Below are 23583 nucleotides of genomic sequence, written 5' to 3'. Positions count from 1 at the left end.
ACGGCCCGAGCCCGGGGGGCGGAGGGAGCTCAGCGGGCCTTGCGGACACCTGCGTCCGTAGCAGCAGCGCGGAGCAGCCGCGCCTAAGCACGGGAGGGGTTCGGGATGCGAAGTCCAGAGAATTCAGCGGGCTGGCAGCCTGGCCACGGCCGTGCCCGGCCAGGGCCGAGCTCCGAGGACGCTCCCCGCCGCGCTGGCTGCTCTTGGAATGAGCCCGGTGAGGGCGAACTGGCTCGGCGCTTCCTTGGCAAAGCTTGTAGTTCGTCTCGCAGTTCTTGAGTGGCAGAAATAAACTCTATTTCTCTATAAGGAAAGATATTATCGGAGGAGGTAATGGAATGCTTTGAATTTACCCCAAGTTCTGAAGCTGTGAACATTTGTTTTCTTTCACAGTGCCCTCCTAATCCGCTCCCAAAGTTGCTGCTGTTGGGGTGGCTGGAATTTCCTCGTGTAACTGATATAAAAGGTAACATTAAGATCACTGCCGCTACCTGTAGTTAGTGCCCTGATGGTGGGAGGACACACAGCATTAGGAGGAAGGACCCCGTCCTGCATATTCAAGCACTGATGCAGATTTGAGCTAAACTTCCTACCAAGCAGCTGACTTTTCATGTTTTATTATTTGAGGCTTGCACTGTCCTCTAGATGAAATAATGAAGAAAATCCTGTCAGGATGTCTGTATGTCTACCCTGACCCTAAGCATAATTTATTTACTGCCATCCATCTTGGCTTGCTACCAAATTCCACAATTTATCATCAAAATATAACATTGAAAAGTACTCCAATGCTTCCCTATATGGTTGCTTTGGGGCTCTTCATTATTTCATACATACATCTGCACAGAACAGGAACTTCAAGATAAAAGCTCACTTGGCACAGAGGACCATTGCTAACTATGCTTTATCCCTACTTGTAAAGCCACTATAGTAAATTAAATTAAAAATACTTTAAGTAGGAACTTTACATAACCTCTGTTGTTAGTTTGTCCTTATGAAACTTTCAGGGGGTTGGCAGGGATTTTGTGTATAAAAAGAAAAGCCACTTGGCACTGAATTTATAATTTTGACTGGATTCTATGCACAAGCCAAGTATTTTCAAGATTCATATTCAAATATGAAAGTAAAATTCTTGTAAAATGAAACATCAGTATAGACAAAACAAATATTCAGCTGGCCAAAGGAAAATCACAACCCGTGAGGTCTGGACTATCTCGACGTAGCCCTGAGAGACCTTGTCCCTTTAGTACCAGAGAGTAGGAAATTTAGCGATGAAACCTTTGCATAGGCATACCTTGTGGAAGGTAAGAGCATTTGCTTCATGAGATCTGTTGACCAAGGACTTGACCTTTTCAAAGCAAAGGTGGCAATAAATTAAGGGGGATTCCACAAACAAGGGCACACATATGCAAACCTGGTGGAAAAGAGACAAGGGAGACAATGATAAAACCCAAAGTCTCAGGTTACTGATTGATGGGCCATTGAAGAGCTTTCGACAGGGTCATTTGGAGTTTGTAACTGATAAGAAGGGGCAAACAAGAAGAACGGGAGGGTTTGGGATATTTGAAGGGGAGTCTACAAAACTTTGGAAGGAATAATTAGAGGAAGGGGATTGTGAATGTGAAAAGCGAGGTTCACTCTCCTGTGAGAATTTAAAGGGTTAAATATAAAGACAATAAGAGACACATAAAATAAAGCAAAGGGATAACGGCCGGGTGCCTTGGCGCTCTGCCAAGAACACACCTGATGCTCGAGGATAGTCCTTTTTATGCCATTTTTACTGTCTGTTCTTATGCATATTCAAACTTTTCCAGGAGCTGTTCTGCATGGCCATTCCTTGGTTCCGCCTTTTTAGAGAATGCGTATTCTTCTGCCTTGCGGTTTTATTTCTTTTGATTCTTGGGGTTGGGCTCGCTAGGTAAGAGTCGATGGTAGGGTGGATCTCTTAATTCCCCAGACAGTCAGGGCTGATTGCACCTTTGGCCTCTTTGCCCCCCGGGCGGAGCGGTGATAGCGGCTCTGGGGCCCCCTGGCCCCCCCATTCTCCGGGCAGAGCAGCCTTTGGGCCCCTTTGTTCCCTGGACAAAGTGTTGATCAGCAGCTTCTCGGGCCTCATCCTCTGTTCGCTTGGAGGTTATCTTACTTGCTCACACTTGCTAACATTCTTGCTAAAAAGAGGGAAAACTACATCCACACAGCAAAAAGCATTTCTAACATTATATAATATCTACCTTTATACTTGCGAGAAGCCAGTATTATAATATATGTTTGTAACATGAAGGAGCAAAGGGGAGGGAATAATTAGAGGCGGGGGATCAGGAAGGAGCACAGGGAGGATCAGACAGAAAGGTGTATAAAAGAGGTCAGTCCTGTGCAGAGTCTGGCCAAACACTGCCTGCTCACTATCTCTCTATGTAGTTTCCACTCTCCACACTGGGCAGGGGGGGCTGTAAGGAGCAAGTGCCAGCTGCTGGGGGGATCAGTGAGTGATCAGAGGGTGGGTGGGTGTTATTCACTTGCAAGCATCAAGCTGGACCAGCTGGTCTGTCTGTACTTGGGTCTTCTGTGAGTCCTTCATGTAGGACACACAAATAAAAGCAGCACCTTGTCTGTGGCCATCTGTGCAGCTGTCCCTGCTGGGGTCCTGTGCCTGCAAACGGGAAAGCAGCAGCTGCATCCCTCAGCCTGGGATGGGCACAACAAGCTGGGCTTTAGCAGCTGGGCAGGAGGAACTCCAGGTTCTGGAACTGTGAGAGGCAGTTGCTGCTTACGATATTCTCCAGCACAGCCCTTGTCTCTGTAAGGAGAAATTAACTGCATGTCTGCTTTTGCTTATAGTTTCCCATCAATGGCTTTAACCTCCATATTCTCAGAAGAAAAAGGAAGAAAGAATGAGCAGGAAACACTAATCACTTCAGAGCAGCTTCCTGTATAATTATCAATTTGCATTCAAAAGGCCTGATGGAAAGATCAGGAAACGTCAGGCTTCATGTCACGCTCCTGATTTATAACTAGCTGTATTTGGTTTGGTTTGCTTGGCAAGATTTTGGTAGTGGGGAGGCTTCAGAGCCTGAGAATTGCCACAGATACCGACCCTCCTCAACCACAGCCTCTGTAAGTAAAACTTCCATGTCTCGCACTTTGCCTTACAAAACAAGAAATGACAAGCACTTGTTACAGAGGTGCCTGTGAATCCAGAATACCTGATCTTACACCCTGACGGTGGAAGATCATTTAAGATGCAACAGGGGCAACTTCTGAACTGGATGACACCTGAGTTTTTCAAGGTTCCCAGAGGTATAAAACAGATACTCAAGATTGTCATCTTTATTCATCAAAATTTGAACAAGACTGGTATCACTGTCTTGCTCAGCAAGCGAGACAAACTCAAGAGAATCAACAGCTTCCTTACAAGCACTTGTTTTTGCTGTGCTGAAAAAGTAGATAATCTTTCCAGTGGGATCCATATCGTAGGAAGTTTTTCCAAGAGAGCATTCAATGCTGAAATTAAACACTGCGCGGGGTCAAGGGCTGACGCACCCTTGCTCAGCCGCTGGTCAGCGTGAAGGCTGTGGGATGTATCCAGAAAAGAAATGCAGGCTCATGGCTCCTGCCTGCCTCTCCTTACCACAGTGGAGCTGTAAATCACTAAATCCAGTTCATACAGCCACTCATTCCCCACAGCACACCCTGAGAGCTCTGCTAGCCAGCTGGGAAGGGACACAGCCCAACTTTGCTGCATTGCCAACTGTTCTCTGTGCTGCAAGCTGTTAAACAAAACCCAGTATAGTCTGTGCCCTGCTTCTGCTCCTGTATTCCCCATGTCTCCCCCCGATCTTCTCACTGCAGGGACAACTTCTACCTCCTGTCCAGCGATGCTCTGGTCCATTCAGCATTTTCTTGTGCTTTCTAGTGCTCACTAAAATTGGTTACTGGTACTTCCCAACCCTTTGAATTCCTGTCTGAACAAGATTGCTGGAAGAGGACAGTTGGCTTCCAAACTGTCTGTGATTCCCACCTTCTGTCTGTACTCACAGCCCACAGAAGTGGCGCCGCTTAGTTCAACGGGCTTTGAATAATTCAATTACATTGTTGCCCAGCATTGCCTACAGCACATGAACAAAAGGGCAGCTCAAGGGAATCACATCTTCTGCTTGCAGGATTAGCCACGTGCTCCAGAGTGAACAAAGGCATTGTTAATTGTTTTGTATTTGGCTAAGTTAAGACAAGATAAGAAAATGGTTAAACATTGTCGAGAAACCAAGGTCTGGGAATTGTCCTCAGGCACAGGAAGATGACAACTTTGGGAAAATGACTTTCACTGTAGTAAAGAACCATTTTAAGAGTCGTTTTGTTCAGCTTGCTCCAGAATCTATGTTTCAGGATGGCTGTAAATGATTCAAGTATTCAGAGCTATAGAAATATGTAATGCAATGAAGTTTAAAAACCACCTGAGCTTTCTAAAAGAAGAAAGCCTCCAATAAAAGTCAGACACTACCCCTCTACCACAAATATGGCCAACATGCAATCAAATAGGACTGCTGCTGTGATTCAAATTGGATTCAAGTGGTCATTCATTCCCCTGGTTTGTGTAAAAAGGATCAGAATGAGAACAGTATTTTTTCTCCAGCATGTTACAACCCAGAACACAGAGCCTGTAAAGAAAGCCATTGCAATGACACAGCTTGATGTGCAACTGCTTGCAGAGCTAGTCAAATTCTTGTGTTTCAGCACCAGTCAATGGACAACAAATGGTTGGTTGGTTTGTGTTTTGGTTTTTTTATTTCTTCTTTCTTTTAAAAGTTCTATTTAAATATTTAGAAATTGTTGAGAGAAATGCCTGGAACTTTTTAGCTCACTGCTGGGATGTTTTGTCATGATTTGTCTTATAGAATATAGTGATTATAATATCTTAGAAAATTGATATACTTACATATTTTCATTCCCAATAGTAAAGTGTATTTGTTACTCTAGCTTCTTTGGGCCACAGCTTCATAATTCTACTTTAAAGTTGCTGGTTTTAAGAAACACGTCATTAAAATATTTTGATATGTTGCCCTGCCAAGAGCTCAAATGTCCTCCGAGGAAAAGCTTGCTTTACTGCATCCTTCTTTTTCCCCTTTTCTGACTTGAAAGCCTCTCAGTTTTACTCTGAAGATAATAGGACTCACAAGAAGGCTAGTGAATTCTAGCGTACACTGAGATTCCGATTATTTTTTCTTCCAACCTTATCATTCATTCCAGCCTCACAGATAAATTTTAACATTTTGGTTGAGAAGAAATCACCAGTAACATTTGCAAGAAACCTCAAAAATAGGCTGGGAAAATAGATTGGCAATTTGGTAACATGTTCTTGAAGATTTTCCTCAGATACAATTTACTTTCCATGGGCTGCAGTCTCCTCAGAGGTGTATCTGTTCCAACATGGAGTTCCTGCTTCCAAAAGTACGTGGCTCTTTTGTGTCCACTCCCATTCTCCTCTCCCTTGCCCGTGCTGTTCTTTCTTAAGCACTTTTGCACAGGGCTGCCAGAGGCTCACGTTTTGCCTTGCAGGAGATGTTTACACTGGAGTTACAGCCTGGTTCTGCCAGTACCTTAACAACAAAGAACTTTCTCCTTTTGCCTTGGGAAGTCTGTAAATTTCTGTAATAGCTTTAGTTCTCCTGGCTTTTCCCCTGCTGGCTCAGCATGCCTGAAAATACTGAGAAGTGGAGACATCACCACTAATTGCAACTGTTATCAATGACATTGGTAGGTGCAGGGGTCCTGTATCCAACTGAAACTCATCATCTCTTCCTCCACCAGGCTAATGAGCCCTTTAGCACCTCATATCCTAGTAATTTCTACTCCACATAAACTCTTCTCCAAGTCTTTTTGATAAATTAATTTTCTGCTCCTCAGACACTGCTTTCAGTCCTTTAAGTATGTTTATTGCTTCTCTCACGGTGTGGGGATCTAGACAGTTTTGTACAAGCCTTTAAAACTGCAGGCATCAGATATAACAGTATTCATTTAATCAATGGATGCAGTATTGGGATTGTATTCCCACTCCTCTTCGCTCCTCAGATTAAAACATCCCCAGATTTACACTTGGCCTTTTACTACACCGACCCAGTGGAAGGTCATGCTTGGAGTTTTGTTGGTCTTTTGGCCTGAATCCTTATCCTGGACACCGTATTAAACTGACTGGGACATTTTATCCATAATCTGTAGCCAATTATAGAACATAAAGTACACCACACAAGGATGAGACAGGGCTGTTGGATAAATTGGTTGTTGTGTTGCCAGCAGTCTCACTGCTTGCCAGATTGCTTGAGCAAAGGAAATCTCAGTGACAGTTTTTAATACTGTGTTGAGTTTGCAGTCAGAGAGGTCACAGGTCTTTGATTGATAGGAGAGGCAAACCTTCTAAGAAAAGCTAATATACATCAAATAGCATTTACTTCCTTTTAGTTCCATTAGTTAGATTAGTTAATGTTTAATTTATGGATTCATTTGAGTATGGCTCAACACTGGGAATGTTGCCAGATTTAATTCCCTTCTTCATTATGCGATTATGGGTTTTCCCGTCTCTTTTAAAAAAATCACTTTCTTTTCTTTTAATATAAAAGAATGTAGATATTCTCCCCCCTCCCCCGATTTGATCATCAAGCATGTTTTGTTTACATACTTGTTTGGATTTTTGTTGGTTATATCTAGTAGAAGTCATGATCATTTTGTCTTCTATCAACAATCTCAGTGTAGTGATAAATTGTGTTTTGTTTTATTTTTTTGAGAACCAATACTGATTTTAAGTGCAGTCAAGAGGAATTAAGACAACACATCTTCCATAACTGTAATTTATTACTGCCTGTAACTTACACAGCAAACACTTCCCAGTTTCAGATTTTCAGATGCCAGTCAGGTTTCAAGCAGTAACTCACCACTTTACCTGGGGACCTGCCTAGACTTTCCCCCAGGTGCACTTTCTTCTTTAGTGTATTAAGCCAAACGTGCCAATATCTGGAGCTTCGAGCCACCACCAACTTTAAAGCAGCGAAAAGCATCAGCCTCATTACTTTGAATATCTGTGGAGTTATCCCTCTTTTCCTGCTCTCTTCCAAGTCTGCTGGACTCTTGAGCGAACTCCAGGACATGCTATCCAGTTCTCCACAGTGTTCACTGCAGACAGAGGTTTGCCTCTGGAACATTATGGAAACTTCCAGTCTCACATGTATTGTTTTCTATGCTAAAAAAACACTTAACTTTCTCACAGTGTCACATCCTCTGCTTGTTTACCCATCCACAGCTTATTATGGAGTCACCAATGGAGATCAATTGCTTTCCAGCCAAGCCTGCAGAGCATGCCATAGGAGCTGGTGGCTTTCTACTGTGAAAATATCAGCTGGGTTTGTCCCCTTCAGCTGTCTGTCCTCAATCCCCTTGATGATTGATTTGCTGAGCTTATGACAGCAATTCAAACACAGCCAATATGTGCCTTTTTCTGCAGAGGCAGACTGCAAGTACTGTACATGCAGTGTAACCTTTCATATACGCTCTAAGTAATTACAGGTCTGTGGTATGTCCTTCATGAAGTGGAGAGATACAGCACTGATGGTATTACTACTTCAAGAGCAAGGGAAACACTTTTGTACAGTGCTGATGGTGCAGAAAGTTTAATTGTATTAAGTTTATTCCAATTTATGAACCTATTGTATGTATTAGGAAATGCAGCTAGGAAATCTAGATTTAAAGCTACATAAGATGGAGCCACCAGTACCATGTGTATGTGTGTGGAGGATGAGACTGCAGCTAATACTGTATATTTTATATTGTTTCTTCTAAAGAAAAAAAAGATCAAGGCTGCCAATATTCCCCTAATTATAAGAACCAAAAATACTCTTGGCTTCTCTTCATTACATTGTCCAAAATGTCCTCCTAAGATATCTAATGCCAGAGGTAACACTGATTGTTTAAGTCATATCTCTAATATTAATTTTTTGTATGGTAAATCACATAATAAATACCAATATAATTCTACTGTAATAGCATTACTTGCCAGCTGATCTCCAAGTGCAGTATAAATATTACTTCAAAAGCATGTCTCACAGTCACACTGCTTTCTGCTGTGTTCCAATATAGGTTATCAATGTATATTACTATACTGTGACTGTAAAGCATTTTATAGGCATGCTCATCGGGACATGTTTGATTATAGCCTTAGGCAACTTTGGGAAATCCTGACTGAGCCAGCATTGCAGAGATGTCCCAAATCACAGTGGTATTCAGTAATCGATTAGTAAAGGCACAGAGAAAGTGTAATTGCAGTCAAGACACAATTGTAACTCATCATCTCCACTGTAACTCATTTGGTGTCAAACACCTGTGTATAAACCTTTGGAATACCAGAGGTTTAGTATTAGCATTCAGAAACCCCATCTCTGCAGACCAAAATGATACACATTTGTCACTTTGGAGAGAACTTTCTTTTAATTTTTAATGGAAAAATCACTGATCACCAACACTACATTCTCCAAACCCAAACATGGTTTGAAAATGCAAATCTGCACATTCTTCCTGTTCCCTTTTGATGTTTAATATATATGAGCCTTTAAACCACTTAACTGCTACATAGCACAGCTTCGTATTTGTAAGACAGCACCCCTCACAGAGAGTTTTACCACGCTGATGCTGATGGAGACATCCTTAAAGCCCTGACAGAACACCCTGCTGATAGCTCACTTCATTTGGAGCAGGGCTGAGCTGCTGATTTCCCATAAGAAAAAAAAAAGAACTAAAATTCGCAATTAGGATTTATTTCTTCAGTTAAACTTCAGTTAAAATATCTTCTTTGAGGTGGACTGCTCAAGAAATATTTGCAATGGTTAAGTCTAAAGTGTTTAGAGCCTCAAACTGTATCATGTGAAACACTCTGTGAAAGATAACGTGTGGTGCTCTCAGGAGATGTAACATTATATTAAGCGTTCACATAAGAAAATGTGTTCCAGCACAATGTTCTCTGGTGGCACAAATTCCAGTGGCATACTAGTGCAAAGCCAACATTTTTAGATGGAATTATTAATGTAAAGTGAAGCACTTGCAATCCTGGTTTCCCATATTGATCTTGCGCTGCACAACTGATGTTCTGCCTCAAAGTGAAACAGGCAAAAAGTTATTTTCTGATGTGACACACACGGCTTCTGACTAAGTTTGACCATAGTCTGGCATTCACATGATGTGACTGCAGAAATCCAAAACACATGGCAACCTTTGGGTATGTAAAACCCTCTCAACTACCTGTGTCAGAATTTGGAGCCCTTCAATTATGCATCTCTACAAAGTATTTTTTTTATTCAAGGCAATACAAGTTAAAGTGTTTTCATCATTACAAAAACAGTCACTAAATTTGCTGTTCTGCATGCCTGCTAAGGGCTCACAGAAACAGACATGCTCCTGAAACCTCATAAAGAAGTTCCACAGTTAACAGCAGGCTGCATGAGCTGGATGACTTTGAACTGCATGTCTGTAGTACACGAATATAAAATAGCACAGTATTGATTTGCCAGCTCAATTCTATCAAGTGCTGAGCCCACTCCAGAAAAGCACTTAAATAGTTTTTACTACTAGTACTACTGTTCAGAAGTGTTCAATACCCAGGTCAAGTCCAAGTAATATTATTTTTGTTTATTAAAAAGACAGGTTCTCCTTTCAAAAAAAAAAAAAAAAAAAAAAAATTAACTAATCACATTAGTTCAGAGCAGATTGCTGTTTGAACCTCCATCCCTGGAAAATGCAGAAAAGAATTCCAGCAAAAAAGGAGAAAATATTTAAAATATCCACTATGATTAAGATTTTAAAGTGTTTTAAAAACAATCAGCCAGGCATGATGGTGACAGATGGTATCTATGAAGGTGGGCCCTCACCTGTTAAAGACAACTGTGCAAGCCTCATACTTAATTTAACACCAATATTAACCCTACTCTACGCAGGCCACAGACTTGACTTAGAGCAGAAATACCAGAGAGCCAGCTGGAGTGAGAATAGCTCTCAAGTACCGCCACAGCCCTCACCTGATTTAAGAGCCGCCTTTGTGCCTGCTGGAGGCCAGGCAGAGGGGCAGGGCAGGCACGGATGACGGTGAGCTGGCACTGCTGCTGCTGGGTGTTGGCCACTGCTCTGCGAGAGTCACCGTGCAATCTCAGATTCGGTTCTTCCTGAAGTGGCTACTCAGACCATGCAGACAAGAGTTCATGGAGAGAGAGTTTAACCTGAAAGAGTTTTAAAGCGATTGAAAGACTCTTAAATTTGCAGCCAAGCTTAAAAGCCAGTGTAACTAAGGCACAAAACTGGAACAACATACTTCAAAAGTCAAATGAAAGATGATGCTGGCACAACAGGGTTACTTGTAACAGATGACTTGAAACAGGCACCTGAGGCAGCTGCCCTGTCCTAAACTTCCCCTGACAAAACTCAGTTGGGCCAAGACTACAGCCTTTTTTATTACTGAATTTATAGGTTTTATTCTACCTCACATTATCACTGATGGATTACAGTCTTCTTTAATTCAGAAACCACATGGTGGTGCTTATGAAAAGGATACTGTTTAACATTGCAGTAACCTAAAGCAGTAGATTCTTTGAAGAACACATGGGCCTGTCAAAGCCTCAAACTTCTGGAGAAAATCACCTTGATAGCTGTAGAATTTGGTTGACAGAAATACAATTCTTGAGATGCATTTTATGTATATCACAGGAAAAAAACCAAACCACTTATGGAAAGACAGGTAGCAAGCAGTCACGTAGAATTTTATAGTAGTCAGTTTTCTGTTCGTGATTCTACTGCACTCAATACAGTAGTGTAACTGGCCAGCCTTATGGCATTTGGTCGTGCCATTGCTTTTTTTCTTAAGGTACAGTACAAGAAACATCTGATCCAACCTTTCTTGGCAAAAGCACAGTTGAGATAAGACAGCCCAGCAATGTGTTCAGCCAAATGTCAAAAATCTCTAGTGTTGGGGAAATCCACAACTTCCCTGGGGAGGTTATTCCAATGGCTGATTGTTCTCGTTGTGAAAAATTTTCCTCATGTGTCCAATTGGAACCTCCTCAGGAATAACTTGTACCCATTATCCCTTGCCTCTTCCGTGTGACTTCTTGTAAAAAGGGAGTCTCCATCTTCACTTTAAATAGTGGAGCATGGTGATGAGGTCTCCCCTAAGTCTTCTTTTCTCAAGGCTGAACAAACCCAGTTCTCTCAGCCTTTGCCCCTGGGACAGACTTCCCAGTCTGTGGCTCTTCTCCGGACCTTCTCCAGCCTGTCCACATCTTTTCTGCACTGCAGGGACCAAAACTGAACACAGTATTCCAGCGTGGCCTGATGAGCACTGAGCAGAGTGGGATAATGACTTCTTGATCTCTGCTGGTGATGCCCCTGTGGATGCAGCCCAACATCCCGTTGGCTTTCTGTGCCAGCACAGCACTGTTTGCTCCTATTGATCTGATTGTCCACCTGGATCCCCAGATCCCTTCCGCAGAGATGCTCCCCAGCTGGGTAGATCCCAGCCCGTGCTGCACACCTGGGTTATGTTTTCCCTTATGGGTGCAAGACCTTACGCTTGCCCTTGCTGGGCTTCATCAGATTCTTGCTAGCCACTCTCCAGCCTACCCAAATCTTCCTGCAGGATGGCTCTCTCTTCCACAGTGTCCACTTTCCTACTCAGTTCGGTATCATTGGGAAACTTCATCAAGTGGTACACTTGATCCCGTCTTCCCGATCGCTTACGAAGATATTAAACAGCGCTGGGCCCAGCATCGATCCCTGGGGGACCCCACCCGTGCCACGCTGACCATTTGAAAAGGAGCCATTGACCAGCACCCTCCGGGTGCCGCCTCTCAGCCAGGTCCCACCACTACACAGAGCACTCATCCACACCACAGCCCATCTGTTTCTCCAGGAGGAGGCTGTGGGAAACCATACTGAAAGCCTTGGAGAAATCCAGGCAGGCAATGTCCACTGCCCACCCCACATCGACCGAGCAGGTTACTTTGTCACAGAGGGTGGTCCGGGTTGTCAAGCTCAAATTGTCCTTAGTCAATCTGTGTTGGCTTTTCCCAATCCCATGTGTCATCTGACTTGTGATAGCTTCCAGAAGGATTTGTTCCATAGTTTTCTCAGGGACTGAAGCAAGACCGATGGGGCTGAAATTCCCTGGATCCTCCTTTAAGCCCTTCTTGTGGATGGGGGTACATTATCCTTTTTCAGTCTTTTGACATTCCATGAAGTCCACAAATTTCCAAAGATTATGGAGAGCAGCCTTGCAACATCAGCTCCTGTAATAACTGACCCCCCACTCTTCCTTCACTGACACTGCTGGCTCTGTGTTTGCAGCAGCCTGGGTTTTTGGTCCCAAGGCCAGGGGCCCAGCACTGCTGGTGCAGACAGAGGTGAAGGAAGTGTTGAGAACCTCTGCCTTTTCAGCATTGCCAGTGACTAATTCTCCTGTCCTGTTTATCAACAGGACAGTATTTGCCTTCTGTTTCTGCTTGTTTCTGCACCTAAAGAACCCGATCTTGTATTTTTTGACACAATTTGAGCTTTTTCTTTTCTAACTGCATTTTTGCACACCCTGGCAATGTCCACATAGTTCTCAGTGAGTATTTATCCACATTTCCATCTCTGGAATGCTTTGCTTTTGAGCAGACTCAGAAGCTTGCAGTTAAGCCAAGGGGGCTCTTGCTCCTCCTACATCCCTTATCTCTAAAGAGGAGGAACTGATTTTGTGCTTTCAGAAGAGCATTCTTGAAAAAGTCCCAGCACGCCTTAGGTTCTTTACCCTCCATGGAAGCTTTCCCTGGAATCTGTCCCTTCTCAAAAAAACACTGCAGTAATTTCAGCCATGGCTGCAGGTATTTTACACATTTACTAGCTGCCTCGGTGAACAGGTGAAAACGTGAGGTTACCGATCTTTCACAGTGCCTTGGAGACTTCTGAAAGCAGAAGCAGAGCTTGCACATGTCCTTAGATACATGTGCAGCCCCTCAGCAGCAGAGGGACAGCAGTCGATACAGCTCCTACTCGGCACTGGTCTCCTGGGTGCCATGCCTCTTCAAAAGACATATTAAAGCCTGGCTGCCTGAGAGTGAGTCCAAGTTACAGAATCACAACAGAGACGAATTCTCTCCCATCCCAAGCTTTGTTTGCAGACATAGCTAAAGGCATGACTTTATTTGTTAGCTACATAGGTAAGGTTGGCCAAGGAAATGGAAGTTATGAACTGCATTAAAATACTGAGCCAAGTTAAGGGATCACTTAATGCTACAAATAAGGCAAAAAATGTGTTTGGTTTTAGCTGCAGATGTTCCTAAGCATGTTTTTTTCAAGAGTATTGTATGAAATCCTGAAACCATGAGCTTCATGTTAAGAGTTTTAAACGCACTTTTCAGAATACACCAACATTAAGGACAACACAGTCTCAGTTAAGAAGCCAGTCTTCAGCGAACCAGAAACCTTCAGCTTGGTACAAACAGCCAGAAATCCAAAAGAGCAGAAGTTCAACAGTTCCCTCAACTGAAGGGACCCACTACAGAGGTCAGTTTTAGTAATTCAGTAATTCCCACCCCCCACCCATGAAAAAACAGAAATCATCCCACCTTGCTCCCAACGTCCATCCAAACTAACAGCAGCTCTGTTAGTCCTGCAGCGAGCAAAATCCATTGTGTTGCCACATTACCTTCAAGTTAAGAACTATCAGTCACACAGCCCCTCCTGGTGCTTACACCCCCCCCCCGCCAATTCATTTTGCTGATGCTCTTTGCTCTTAAATGAAGCAATTCACCCAGAATTTTAACAGTAAAATATTTTTAGCAGAATATTTTAAGAAGCAATTAAATTTTCAGGATTTTTTCCCTTCCAGCTACAGCAGAACAATGAAGAAATCTTTCAGTACTGGCCTGAAAAAACAGAACTGCTCATTTTTAATCAGTGGTCACACTGAACACTGAGAAGACTCACAGGTACAGGTGTCTGTGAGAGACCTGCAATTTTTAACAGCTGAAATCTTGACTGGCAACCTAGTTTAGTTAAAGGCACAACTGTGATTAATAACAGACGAAAACCTGCTTAAACCATGTACTCTGATGTGTGCACTTTTCAAAAGCCTCATTCACAGGAAAATCCCATGGCTAGGAACTATTAATAGGGCAGTTTCAAATGAGATACAATTCAGTTACAACACAACAGTACTAGCAATATTTCTATAAATTTTGAAATGCTTTTAATATGTACATTCTTTCTTAGTAAATATTAAAGGTAGTGCTCTTCACTTGCACTTTTTTCTTTAGACTTTTAAAAGGGCATCAGAAATACAGTTTTCACCCCCCTCCAAACCAATGCACAGTTACCTTTGTAACAAGCACACATGAATTCTGTACACCTTTCCCTCCCCACAAAAGAAATAAAAATATGCCATGACTATCCAATTACACATCATCACAAGTTTAAATTACACATACAAATAATTCCAGAGTATTTAGAAAAAAACAACATATTGGATTTATGAAACCATTCCATGCATTCAACAACAACAGAAAAAAAAACCAAAGAAAAAAGAAAAAAAATGATTTAAGTTTCTTTAAATGGTGTTTTTTGCTCTATCCAAGTACCAAAGCCTGGATTCAGTGTATCATTAAGACTAACCACTGCTTGAATCATAGAAACATGACAGTACATAGATAACCAAGTTTCTATTTATAGACAATATGATATAGTTACTACCTCTTTAATGAATGTCAAATAAAGCAAGTTTTGCTTTCTAAGACATTGAAACTGCACATGAAGAAAACAGTAAGAGGTGCTGCTAAATAGGTAACAACATTTTGAAAGGAAGGCTATGTATTTAATATGACCCTGCTTCCCAGTAGCAGTTAGTTAGCAGGGTTCCTATGTTTTAGCTAGTTTGTTTCTTTTTCCAGAATGACAAGCTATTTGACTAACCCAGAAATATCACCAATTTCATTTTTAAGAGAAAAAAAAAAGAATTTATGCAGTGAAAGTCCTTGGGGGCAGTCTCTTTCATTACATAAAATCTTTGTATTTTCTATGAAGAGGCTCTTAGCGTAACACACAGGTTGAAAACAGATTTCGGACACACATTAAAAACCTGAATTCAAAGGTTATTTTTCAACCTTTACTATGAAGACAAGTAAAATTATAATATTATTTACATGCAAAGGACTCTGCATGATTTCATAATATCCTATTTTCCATGTTTACCTCCAGATACTCATTGAAAAGCTGCAGTTCAGTTCTAAATTTATTTTACATGAATCATGACAAATATCACTCTGAAACATTACTCCCTCCCAGTAAATAAATCAATACTGTCAATATGCTCAATTTATTTTAACAAATCAATTTAGAGTGTCACATTCCTGATATACAGGAGTTAATACCTGTGCAAGTTAGTATCCATTTATTAGGAAAGCTCTCCATTAGCAGGTGCATTTTCAGTACAATTAAACCCAGCTTGCTGCATTATCTGCTCTTGCTTTGCAATAGTGTCCAACTGCAGTTGAGTACAGTAAGAGCATGATTGTTGATGAGTACCACGGGTTATAGCTGTTAACAATTCTGTTTGTGCCACAAAACCGGAAGTCAATCATTTGAAAAGAATCCTGACTCTTTAACTGAACTTACCAGGTGATGTTAATTACCATCCTTATCAAACCAATTTTCATAAAGGCTATTTACAGTGTACATGGCTGAGCATGTACCTTACAGACACAAACACATCTCCAGTTCAATACCACGTCATTACAGTGCCTGAAAATGACAACACATCTTCAATGCCATTTCAATTAACAGTTTCAAGTGGGAAATGGTCTTTATTTTACAACTGCTTTACTTGCATAATTTTTTTTTTTTAATATAAAAACACTAACTCCTGTCCAGAAGTCTAGACACATTCGACATACTACAGGTTAAGGCAGTAAAAAAATGTGTTCCTGATAACTGTTTTTGACAATGTCAATTAAAGCTGTCTGAAGCTACTCCAGTTCTCCAACATATCTCTGAAATCCAAATAATTTATGAGTGAAAAAATCACTTTGCTTTGTTCAGAGTTTTAGTAATACAGACAACAGAATTGGGTATGGCAAGTTAACAAGTGTTAGGGGAAGGAAATGTTTAATTTTAGTTCATTCCATGAGTTTAGAAGTTGAAAGAATACAGGTTTTAGATAGGATTCTGAATCAACCAAGAACCGTAGGGAATGAAGAAGCAAACCAATTTTATGCACATTACTGCATTCTTAAAAATATACTGTTATCTTCAATAATTCAAGTAAGGTAATAGACATTATAAAAAATAACTTCATGAACCATACTCAAGTCTCAAATCACATTCTCAAACTTTTAACCCAAAGCAGTTTTATTGTGTTAACTTCATATAATAAACCGTGAAGGTCTGACTGTACAAATGGTTAATGATTTGCACTTGTGATTCCTGCAATAGCTAGCAGATTTGCTAACCAATTTACTGTAAAGATATGGCAGATTATGTATTTAATCAAAGCACTTTGATTTAGGCATGAAACAAATTCAAATGGTTGACATTCTGTGCTTCTAATGCATCACTCATAAGAGAGGCAAGAAACACCCACTATTGTACAGACGATTATTTTTACAGAAAACCCTTCCTTGAAATTAATCTTTTATCTGCAGCTGTAGATGAGAGTATAATCTGTTGTAAACAGGGCACTGTGTTGTAAAACCAGTTTTTTTTAAATTAAGATCTCTCTCCAAAAGTTGGAAAAACAGACTCTTCAGAATGTCTTTCAAATGTAGCATGTTCAGTTTGCTATATCATAAAGTTACTTTCATTTGATTCCTTTTTAAAGATGTTTGTGTTCACAGCAGTTCTGTTTTTAAAAATTGTTTGAAATTTATATAAAATTCTGTACATGTTCACAAATTATTGCATAAACAGCATAATCTTCATGACAATATTCAGCAACACATGTCCATCTCAGGAAATTCACGTTTCCCTTCTTGCTTTTTTCTTCTTTTTAACTTGTTTGGGGGATTCCCAGCTTTCTTCAGACTTTGCTAAAAACCAAAAATAATTATAGTGTTAGGACTGAGAACATTTACACAGAATTTACTTTAAAAATCCTGGATAATACACGCTGTATTATTACGAAGTGATTCAGAATAATCAAGGAGAAGTTCTATTCACCTGCTTCTCCCAAATAATTTAATTTGAAATGCCTCTAAAACCAACACTTGCCAATTTCATCCTACTTTTTCACCCCACAAACACAAAGAGTGATACACATCAAAGGTCATTCATTTTGCAAATGTTACTATTTATTCTAGAGTCATTGTTATTTTCTGGCCTACTAGAAAAAATGTACACATACACAATTGACATTAAATGCTCACTTTTACCAGATTACAGTTATTAACCACTACATACGTGACATGTCGGAAGAATATTTTTAAAAGTAATGAACTATGTAAAGATGTGGTTACATGGAATCCATAATCCAATACAGAAGCACTATGTTCTTAATAAAACAGACTGCCTTAAAACAGGCTGGCTGCCCGAAGTGATAGAACACGCAAAGTATTGTATATACTGAACCTAAGAGATGTTCTTTCAATTGCTGAGGCATGAATCAATCACAAAAGATTTCATATTTTAGAACCAGAGCAAAAAGTCGTAAGTTGATGCATTGCCTTGAAAGATTCCATTGTTTCATGTATTCAAAACCAAGAAGCCAATTAATGCAGCTGAATGAGACTTTATAAAGTCATCATGTTTCTTCTGCAGTCATTAAAAACTCATTTAGTACTTCAACACTTAGCCAGCAGCTTATTACAGATTGTCAGTATTTATTAATTTTGTTAAAGAATCTGAACTAAAACAACTTTTTTTTTTTTCAAGCAATGTCTTTCATATCCTGACTTCCCTTCTAAATTTCCTGTTTTACTGTGTGAGTACTTTTGCAAGTACTCAAATGCTTGTGAGTACAAACACTTTTGTCAAGTGCAACAGAGGGTACATTTGATGTTTTTGGGCACAGCATATTTTCAAAAAACAATATACCTGCAGCAGTTAAGCCTGATCTATGTGCTGGCAGAATACAAAAAGGAGTCCATCACCCAATACCTTTCTACTCCTAAATAAGCAACTGTTTTCCTCTACGATTACATGGAAGCATATGGAAAAAGATGCTAATGAGCTAAATTGAGAAATCAAAAGACTTCAGTGGGCTGAAAATAGAATTTTTTGTATTTTTTCCCAAGCTTTTGGTAGTTAAATATTCTGTCAACTGCAATGTCAGTAACCATCTGTTCTCCACTGAAGACTTGCAAGCAGCCCTTTGAAACAATGTTGGCAGAACTCCTTAGTCACAGCATGGAACTCCAGTCCCAATGGTGATGAGTACATTCAAATGTCTGTTAAGGACTGGACAAGCCCAACAGACATTTTCAGTGATCCAAGCATATGAAGCCAATTTTTCCTCACAATGAAAATAAATATATCAAGGTGCTTTTAACTTTAAGGAAGTTAAAAATATGGCAAGATGTATAAGTAAGAGAAGTATCTGATATAGCACTTCAAACTCAAACCCCAGGGCAAAGCATTCTGACTATGCTCTATGGGGAAAAAGTACATCCTGAATTCACAGAAATAAAACTGTACTGAGAGATACTTACTCTGTGGAGGAGGCACACTGTTTTGCTTAATATTGGGACTAGAAACATCTGTCTCTTGCAGCATCTGTGGCACTTGGGAAGCAATCTTGTCAGAATTGCTTTCTGATACAATTACAGATGGCTCAGTGGAAACAGCAAGCGAAGGAGCCTCCTCAGACTATTTGAGAAACAAAAAAAAAAAAGTTTCCAAAAGTTTTGTTAAGTAATACAAAAGTAAAAACTCTTATATGGTGTTATTTTGGCAATATACTTAGCAGCTGCTGAGAAGACGGCATTGAAAAATTGAACCAATATTAAAATCCTTAAAAATTTTAAACTGAGCCTGTAATACTATGACTGCCATCTAGTGCCAAAATTTTTAATTGCATACAAGCAAAGATAAATGACACAAATTAATTCTTAAAATACAGCACATGCAAAGAAACGGCTCTATAAATCACCAAGACCCTAAAAAGATTCTAGAGTATTCAACAGAGATGTAAAACAGTGACACATATGCATTTGGTTGCAAGGCAAGCAGGCAAGTTACACAGGACCAAACAGATAACTCAAAATCCAAACAAATCAAACAAAAAGCATCTCCAGTCATTCCTAGAAACTGCTCAAAACACTCTGCTTATAGTAGAACAACAAATAATGGCGAGAGCAGTCAGCAAGTATTTCAGTGGAAATTACTGCAGAAATAACTGCCAAGTAAAAAGGTACTTGCAGTATTTTTCAATTATCTAGTCAATTTTGAAGGTTCCCACAATAGAGATGCTGGTGAGTAGCACTTACTGTAATTAAAATTACAGCAAAACAGAAAACAAACCATTTTGACATTCCAATAGGGAAGTTAGAACATAAAAACCTTAAGATCCCGCAGCAAGTCACCAAATGACAAAAGGCTTCAAAAATGAATGCATTAGAACACAGTGTCTCAGCCAAGCAATAAACCCCAAACTTAAAGATGTTATTAAGAAATCATAGCTGCAGTTGTGTCACAACAGCCAAGAACCTGGAACTATGAAAACCAGATAGTGAAGTCTACATCCCTGGATACAGATGTACAACAGTCACCAGTTTGTACTGCTTCCATCACTATAATGTAAGCATCTCAAAAATTCAGTCAGAACATTCAAGAGAGCAAAAAGATACAAATTTCTTCTTTAATCATATCATACTAAGAAAGAAATTAAACAGCTTTAATTGAAAAAACCCAACACATGAATTTAAAGGACAGCAGTTCTCTAACCTTTCATGAATAGTTTGCTGTGCCCTTACACATCAACTGAAACAAGTTTAGTATCTATAATTGCAGTTATTTCTCTCAATCTACTGAAAAATCAGTAATCTCAAATATTTTTTTATACATCAACCATGCTGATAAAATGAACTCCCATCTTACAGGAATTCCAAGCTTAGCTGATTCCAGTGTTGTCTAATAGTTAGCAATCATCAGCTACATAGGTAAGTGAAACTGGCAAACTGAAACGTGATTTCTAAAATAAAAGGAGGACATAACGCTTCTAGTGCAAGGTAATCAATTCAGGTTAACTATTGGTATCATAGTTTTGTTAGGACAGTCACACTTCACCAGCAGGTAAAGCAACTCAATTAAGATTTTAACAGGTCAGCTGTCTCAGGTTCACTAAGAAACATGTTGCAGCTTGCACGTTACAGCATGCACTATTACTGCAAATGTAACGATACAAATAGATACAGCACTATCTGGACATTTTTCCAAATACTTCTGTCTAAATTTTGGATACAGGAAAGCGGGTAGTGATGTCAAACACTAAAAATTGGGTACTACGCTTTGCTAGGATATTCTCTGCTAACAAATTCATTCAGAAAGGAGGCCTGGAACAATGAATACAGCCTATTTCATAATATAAAGTTATATACATAATTCCATGATTCAGTAATGAAGTAGTGACTTGTCAAACTGTTACTTTTCTTTCCAAGTATCTCTCTTCATTTAAAACTCGTGCCTGCTGATAACATGCAGAAGGTTTCAATGCAGGCCAATGTGTAGCAGACATCATCACCAGATAATGTGACGTGAAACACAAGGTTAGAGCTGTTTCTGATATTTATGAGGATATACTGATAATAACTTGTTTGTACTCAGTTTATTTTTCCCTATACTTCATTCTCATGTTTTGGAGCATTTGCTTAAGACTAGATTACCTGTCTTGGAAACTCAAGTCATCCATTTCACACATCAGTCACAGACTGTTTCTAAAACTTTTTACAACAGCCAAGTCAAACAATATTGGAAGGCATCTTTGCATGCGTGAAATTACAATGAAGCCAAATCTGTTGTCAAGGAGATTTGATAAAGACTGACAGACCATCTGCACTGCCAGATACAACAATTCACAAGTTGTCCTTTATCAACTCCAATTCCAGAGAATGTTAAGTAATAGTTTTGTTTGCCCTTTGCCCCCACACCAAGTTTAAAACAGAATATGTCTTGTTTCACCAAGAAACAAGTGTGTTACCACTTACACAGCTATACACAGACATGTATACAAACAGACTGAATTTAAGATTCAAGAGTAACAGAAACCCTCAAGCCCCTCAAAAATGGTGCAGTGTAGGTCTACATAAGATGCTGATGCCATCAAATCACCTAGGAAGTTGAGTATGACTATAAACAGTAAAGCACTGAGCAAATTCTACTGAAACTGAGCTTGTATTTTGGCAGTGCTGGCAACTTGTGAGGGAAAAAAAAAATTTAACTGCAAATATTTTTCAAATCAATTTACATTTCCGAACAGCAAAAGCTATAGTCTTCTAGGACGCACCATTACACCTTTTTCTAGAAGTCAAAAAACCCCCACCTTGATGTCACAATCCAAGTTTTCTGTCTACACATATTCAACTAAAGCCTCTAAAATAAAACAACGTATTTGCTTTTAAGTTTTTTAAGAAAACCTCACACTGCCAGGAATAAAGCCACTTGCATACACAGGCAGATGTCTTTTCAAATACAGCTTCAAAAAAACCACCACAAAAACCACCAATACACTAGTCAGATAGAATGGGCAGCTGTTGCCAACTTTGATTAAAGGCTGAACTGATCTAAACTAATCAGTTATAGGCAAAACCTGTAGTAAAGCTCTACTTTGATGTAGGGCATTTAAAGCAAGTCTTAAGTATGTCTGAATGAGCTTTTCAAGACATTCCCAACACACTTCTGTACTTTTTATTTGGCAACCTGCAGCCTCTTGTGAAAGATTTCATTCTAATGCTTTCATTTGACTCTTAATACCTCAGTATTTTTATGAAACTAATGCTCAGCAATTAAAAATTAAAACTCAGTATTCTGACATATACTCTCTGGTACCAAATTGCTGTGTCACTAGTATTGTTCACTCTTCACGGAAATAAAAAACAAAAATCAAAGCCACTAGAAATACTAAATATTCTACACCTTCCTAGAATGTGATGCACTGTAGGGTAGCAGTACCTAAGAAAGCTGCTATTTGGAGAAAGACTGAAAGAGAATTTGTAGAATATGTTTCAACTGTGAGCTGAAGCAAACAGTTTGTGAATTGGTTCAAATAAAACCTTTTCTTATTCAGTCATTAAGCTCAGTACAGCTATCAAAAATCAATTTCAGACTGCATTTAACTCAGAATATATTTAGTAGCACTTCACTCTGTTGCAACATAACAGCAGAATATGCTACCAGTCTTGTGCTCAAACCTGTTAGTTCTTAGGTTTCTACATTTCGAAGTTTTAAACCATTGCTTGAATATTCAAACAAGAAAGTAACTTGCCAGTAAAGAAACTGGCTACCGATTTGGAAGATAGTGCTTTTCAGAGTAGACATACTTTTTAAAACTTGAAACTGACGTCTACCTAAAATTCAACTGCTCAATTACCTTTATATTCATAAACATACAGCCTGAAAGAGTATTCTTACCGTAACATTATCTACACAAATTAATGTTTCAAACTACTTGAGCACTTCTAAATCAAATTGTAACATAAATCAAATTTGGCATCCCTACCTTAGCTGGTTCACTAGTACTTATGGTCTTCAAAGAAAAAGCTCTTTCCTGCTGTGGTTGAACTTTTGAGGTATCCGCCTGAAATTCCTCTCCAGCTTCTCTATCCAGTTCTTCAGCATCCTACAAAAAGGGGAGTGGGGAAAAAAAAGAAGAGTCTCTGTCAAGTTCTGACTCTTCTGCCCTGTGAATGAATTTTCTTGCCATAATCAGCTTCCATAACTAAGAAAATCTATCATAAAGAACAACTGAAGTAGTGGGCTCATACCAGCATATGCTAACACTCACAGTTTATAGAACAACATAACAAAAAAATACCCACAGAACCCAATAAAGCCCAGAAAGCAGGACTTTTCATGCAATTTACTAACAAAAATCCCAATCTCAGAATGAACTGCACTTCACACTCCTGTTAAATTATAAGAATATGAATTTAAACTGAATTAACTCTAAACACTTTGCAAAAGTATCACAATGACACTTGACTGCTCTCGATTCTGCGCTTTGTTACAAGTTTTAAAATGCAAGCTCTGTATATTAACCTGTATAGTTTTCTATCACTATTATGCTTTAATATTTTTGCAACCCAGTTTTGTCTGCCATAATGCTTGTAAAACAAACCTCAGTAGAGAAACTGAAAATATATCCAAAGTATCCAAGAGTCTCAACCTTTACTCCTTAGACCATATAATAGTGGAAACTTTTAATTTTAAATGTAAAGTTGGAGTAGTTACACTTGTTTGTGGCACTAGAAGAATCCTGTGGTAGTGAAGAGGTCCCTGAGTTTAAACTGGAAACAATGTTCCTTCACTTATTACCACTGGAATCTTATGAAAATGTAGTCACAGCCCAAGTCTGTTGATTCTTGACAGGAAGGAACACATACT

At 39.6% G+C, this 23583-nt stretch overlaps 1 protein-coding gene and 1 long non-coding RNA gene across 2 annotated transcripts in view; one reads left to right on the top strand and one right to left on the bottom strand.

The window, feature by feature from the left end:
• The first annotated feature begins 237 nt into the window (after nucleotides 1-237).
• On the top strand, nucleotides 238-14698 carry LOC121668300. Its single transcript, XR_006017331.1, has 3 exons — nucleotides 238-466; nucleotides 13419-13563; nucleotides 13889-14698. It is a non-coding gene; the product is annotated as an uncharacterized LOC121668300 (long non-coding RNA).
• MTDH (metadherin) overlaps nucleotides 14232-23583 on the bottom strand; it is a 34368-nt gene continuing 25016 nt past the window's right edge. Inside the window, exons 11-13 of the mRNA XM_042035948.1 lie at nucleotides 22700-22819; nucleotides 18696-18852; nucleotides 14232-17078 (exon numbers count right to left, since the gene is read on the bottom strand). Of these exons, the coding sequence (XP_041891882.1) occupies nucleotides 17008-17078; nucleotides 18696-18852; nucleotides 22700-22819 (348 nt within the window). The 3' untranslated portion in view covers nucleotides 14232-17007. The remainder of the gene's footprint in view (nucleotides 17079-18695; nucleotides 18853-22699; nucleotides 22820-23583) is intronic.

The sequence above is a fragment of the Corvus kubaryi genome, unplaced genomic scaffold, assembly GCF_017639235.1.
Source record: "Corvus kubaryi isolate FWS band 111438036 unplaced genomic scaffold, C.kubaryi_AGA036_p1.0 37385, whole genome shotgun sequence".
NCBI lineage: Eukaryota > Metazoa > Chordata > Aves > Passeriformes > Corvidae > Corvus > Corvus kubaryi.
Note: the sequence above shows the minus strand (reverse complement) of the source record. Positions and strands in the feature narration are given on the sequence as shown.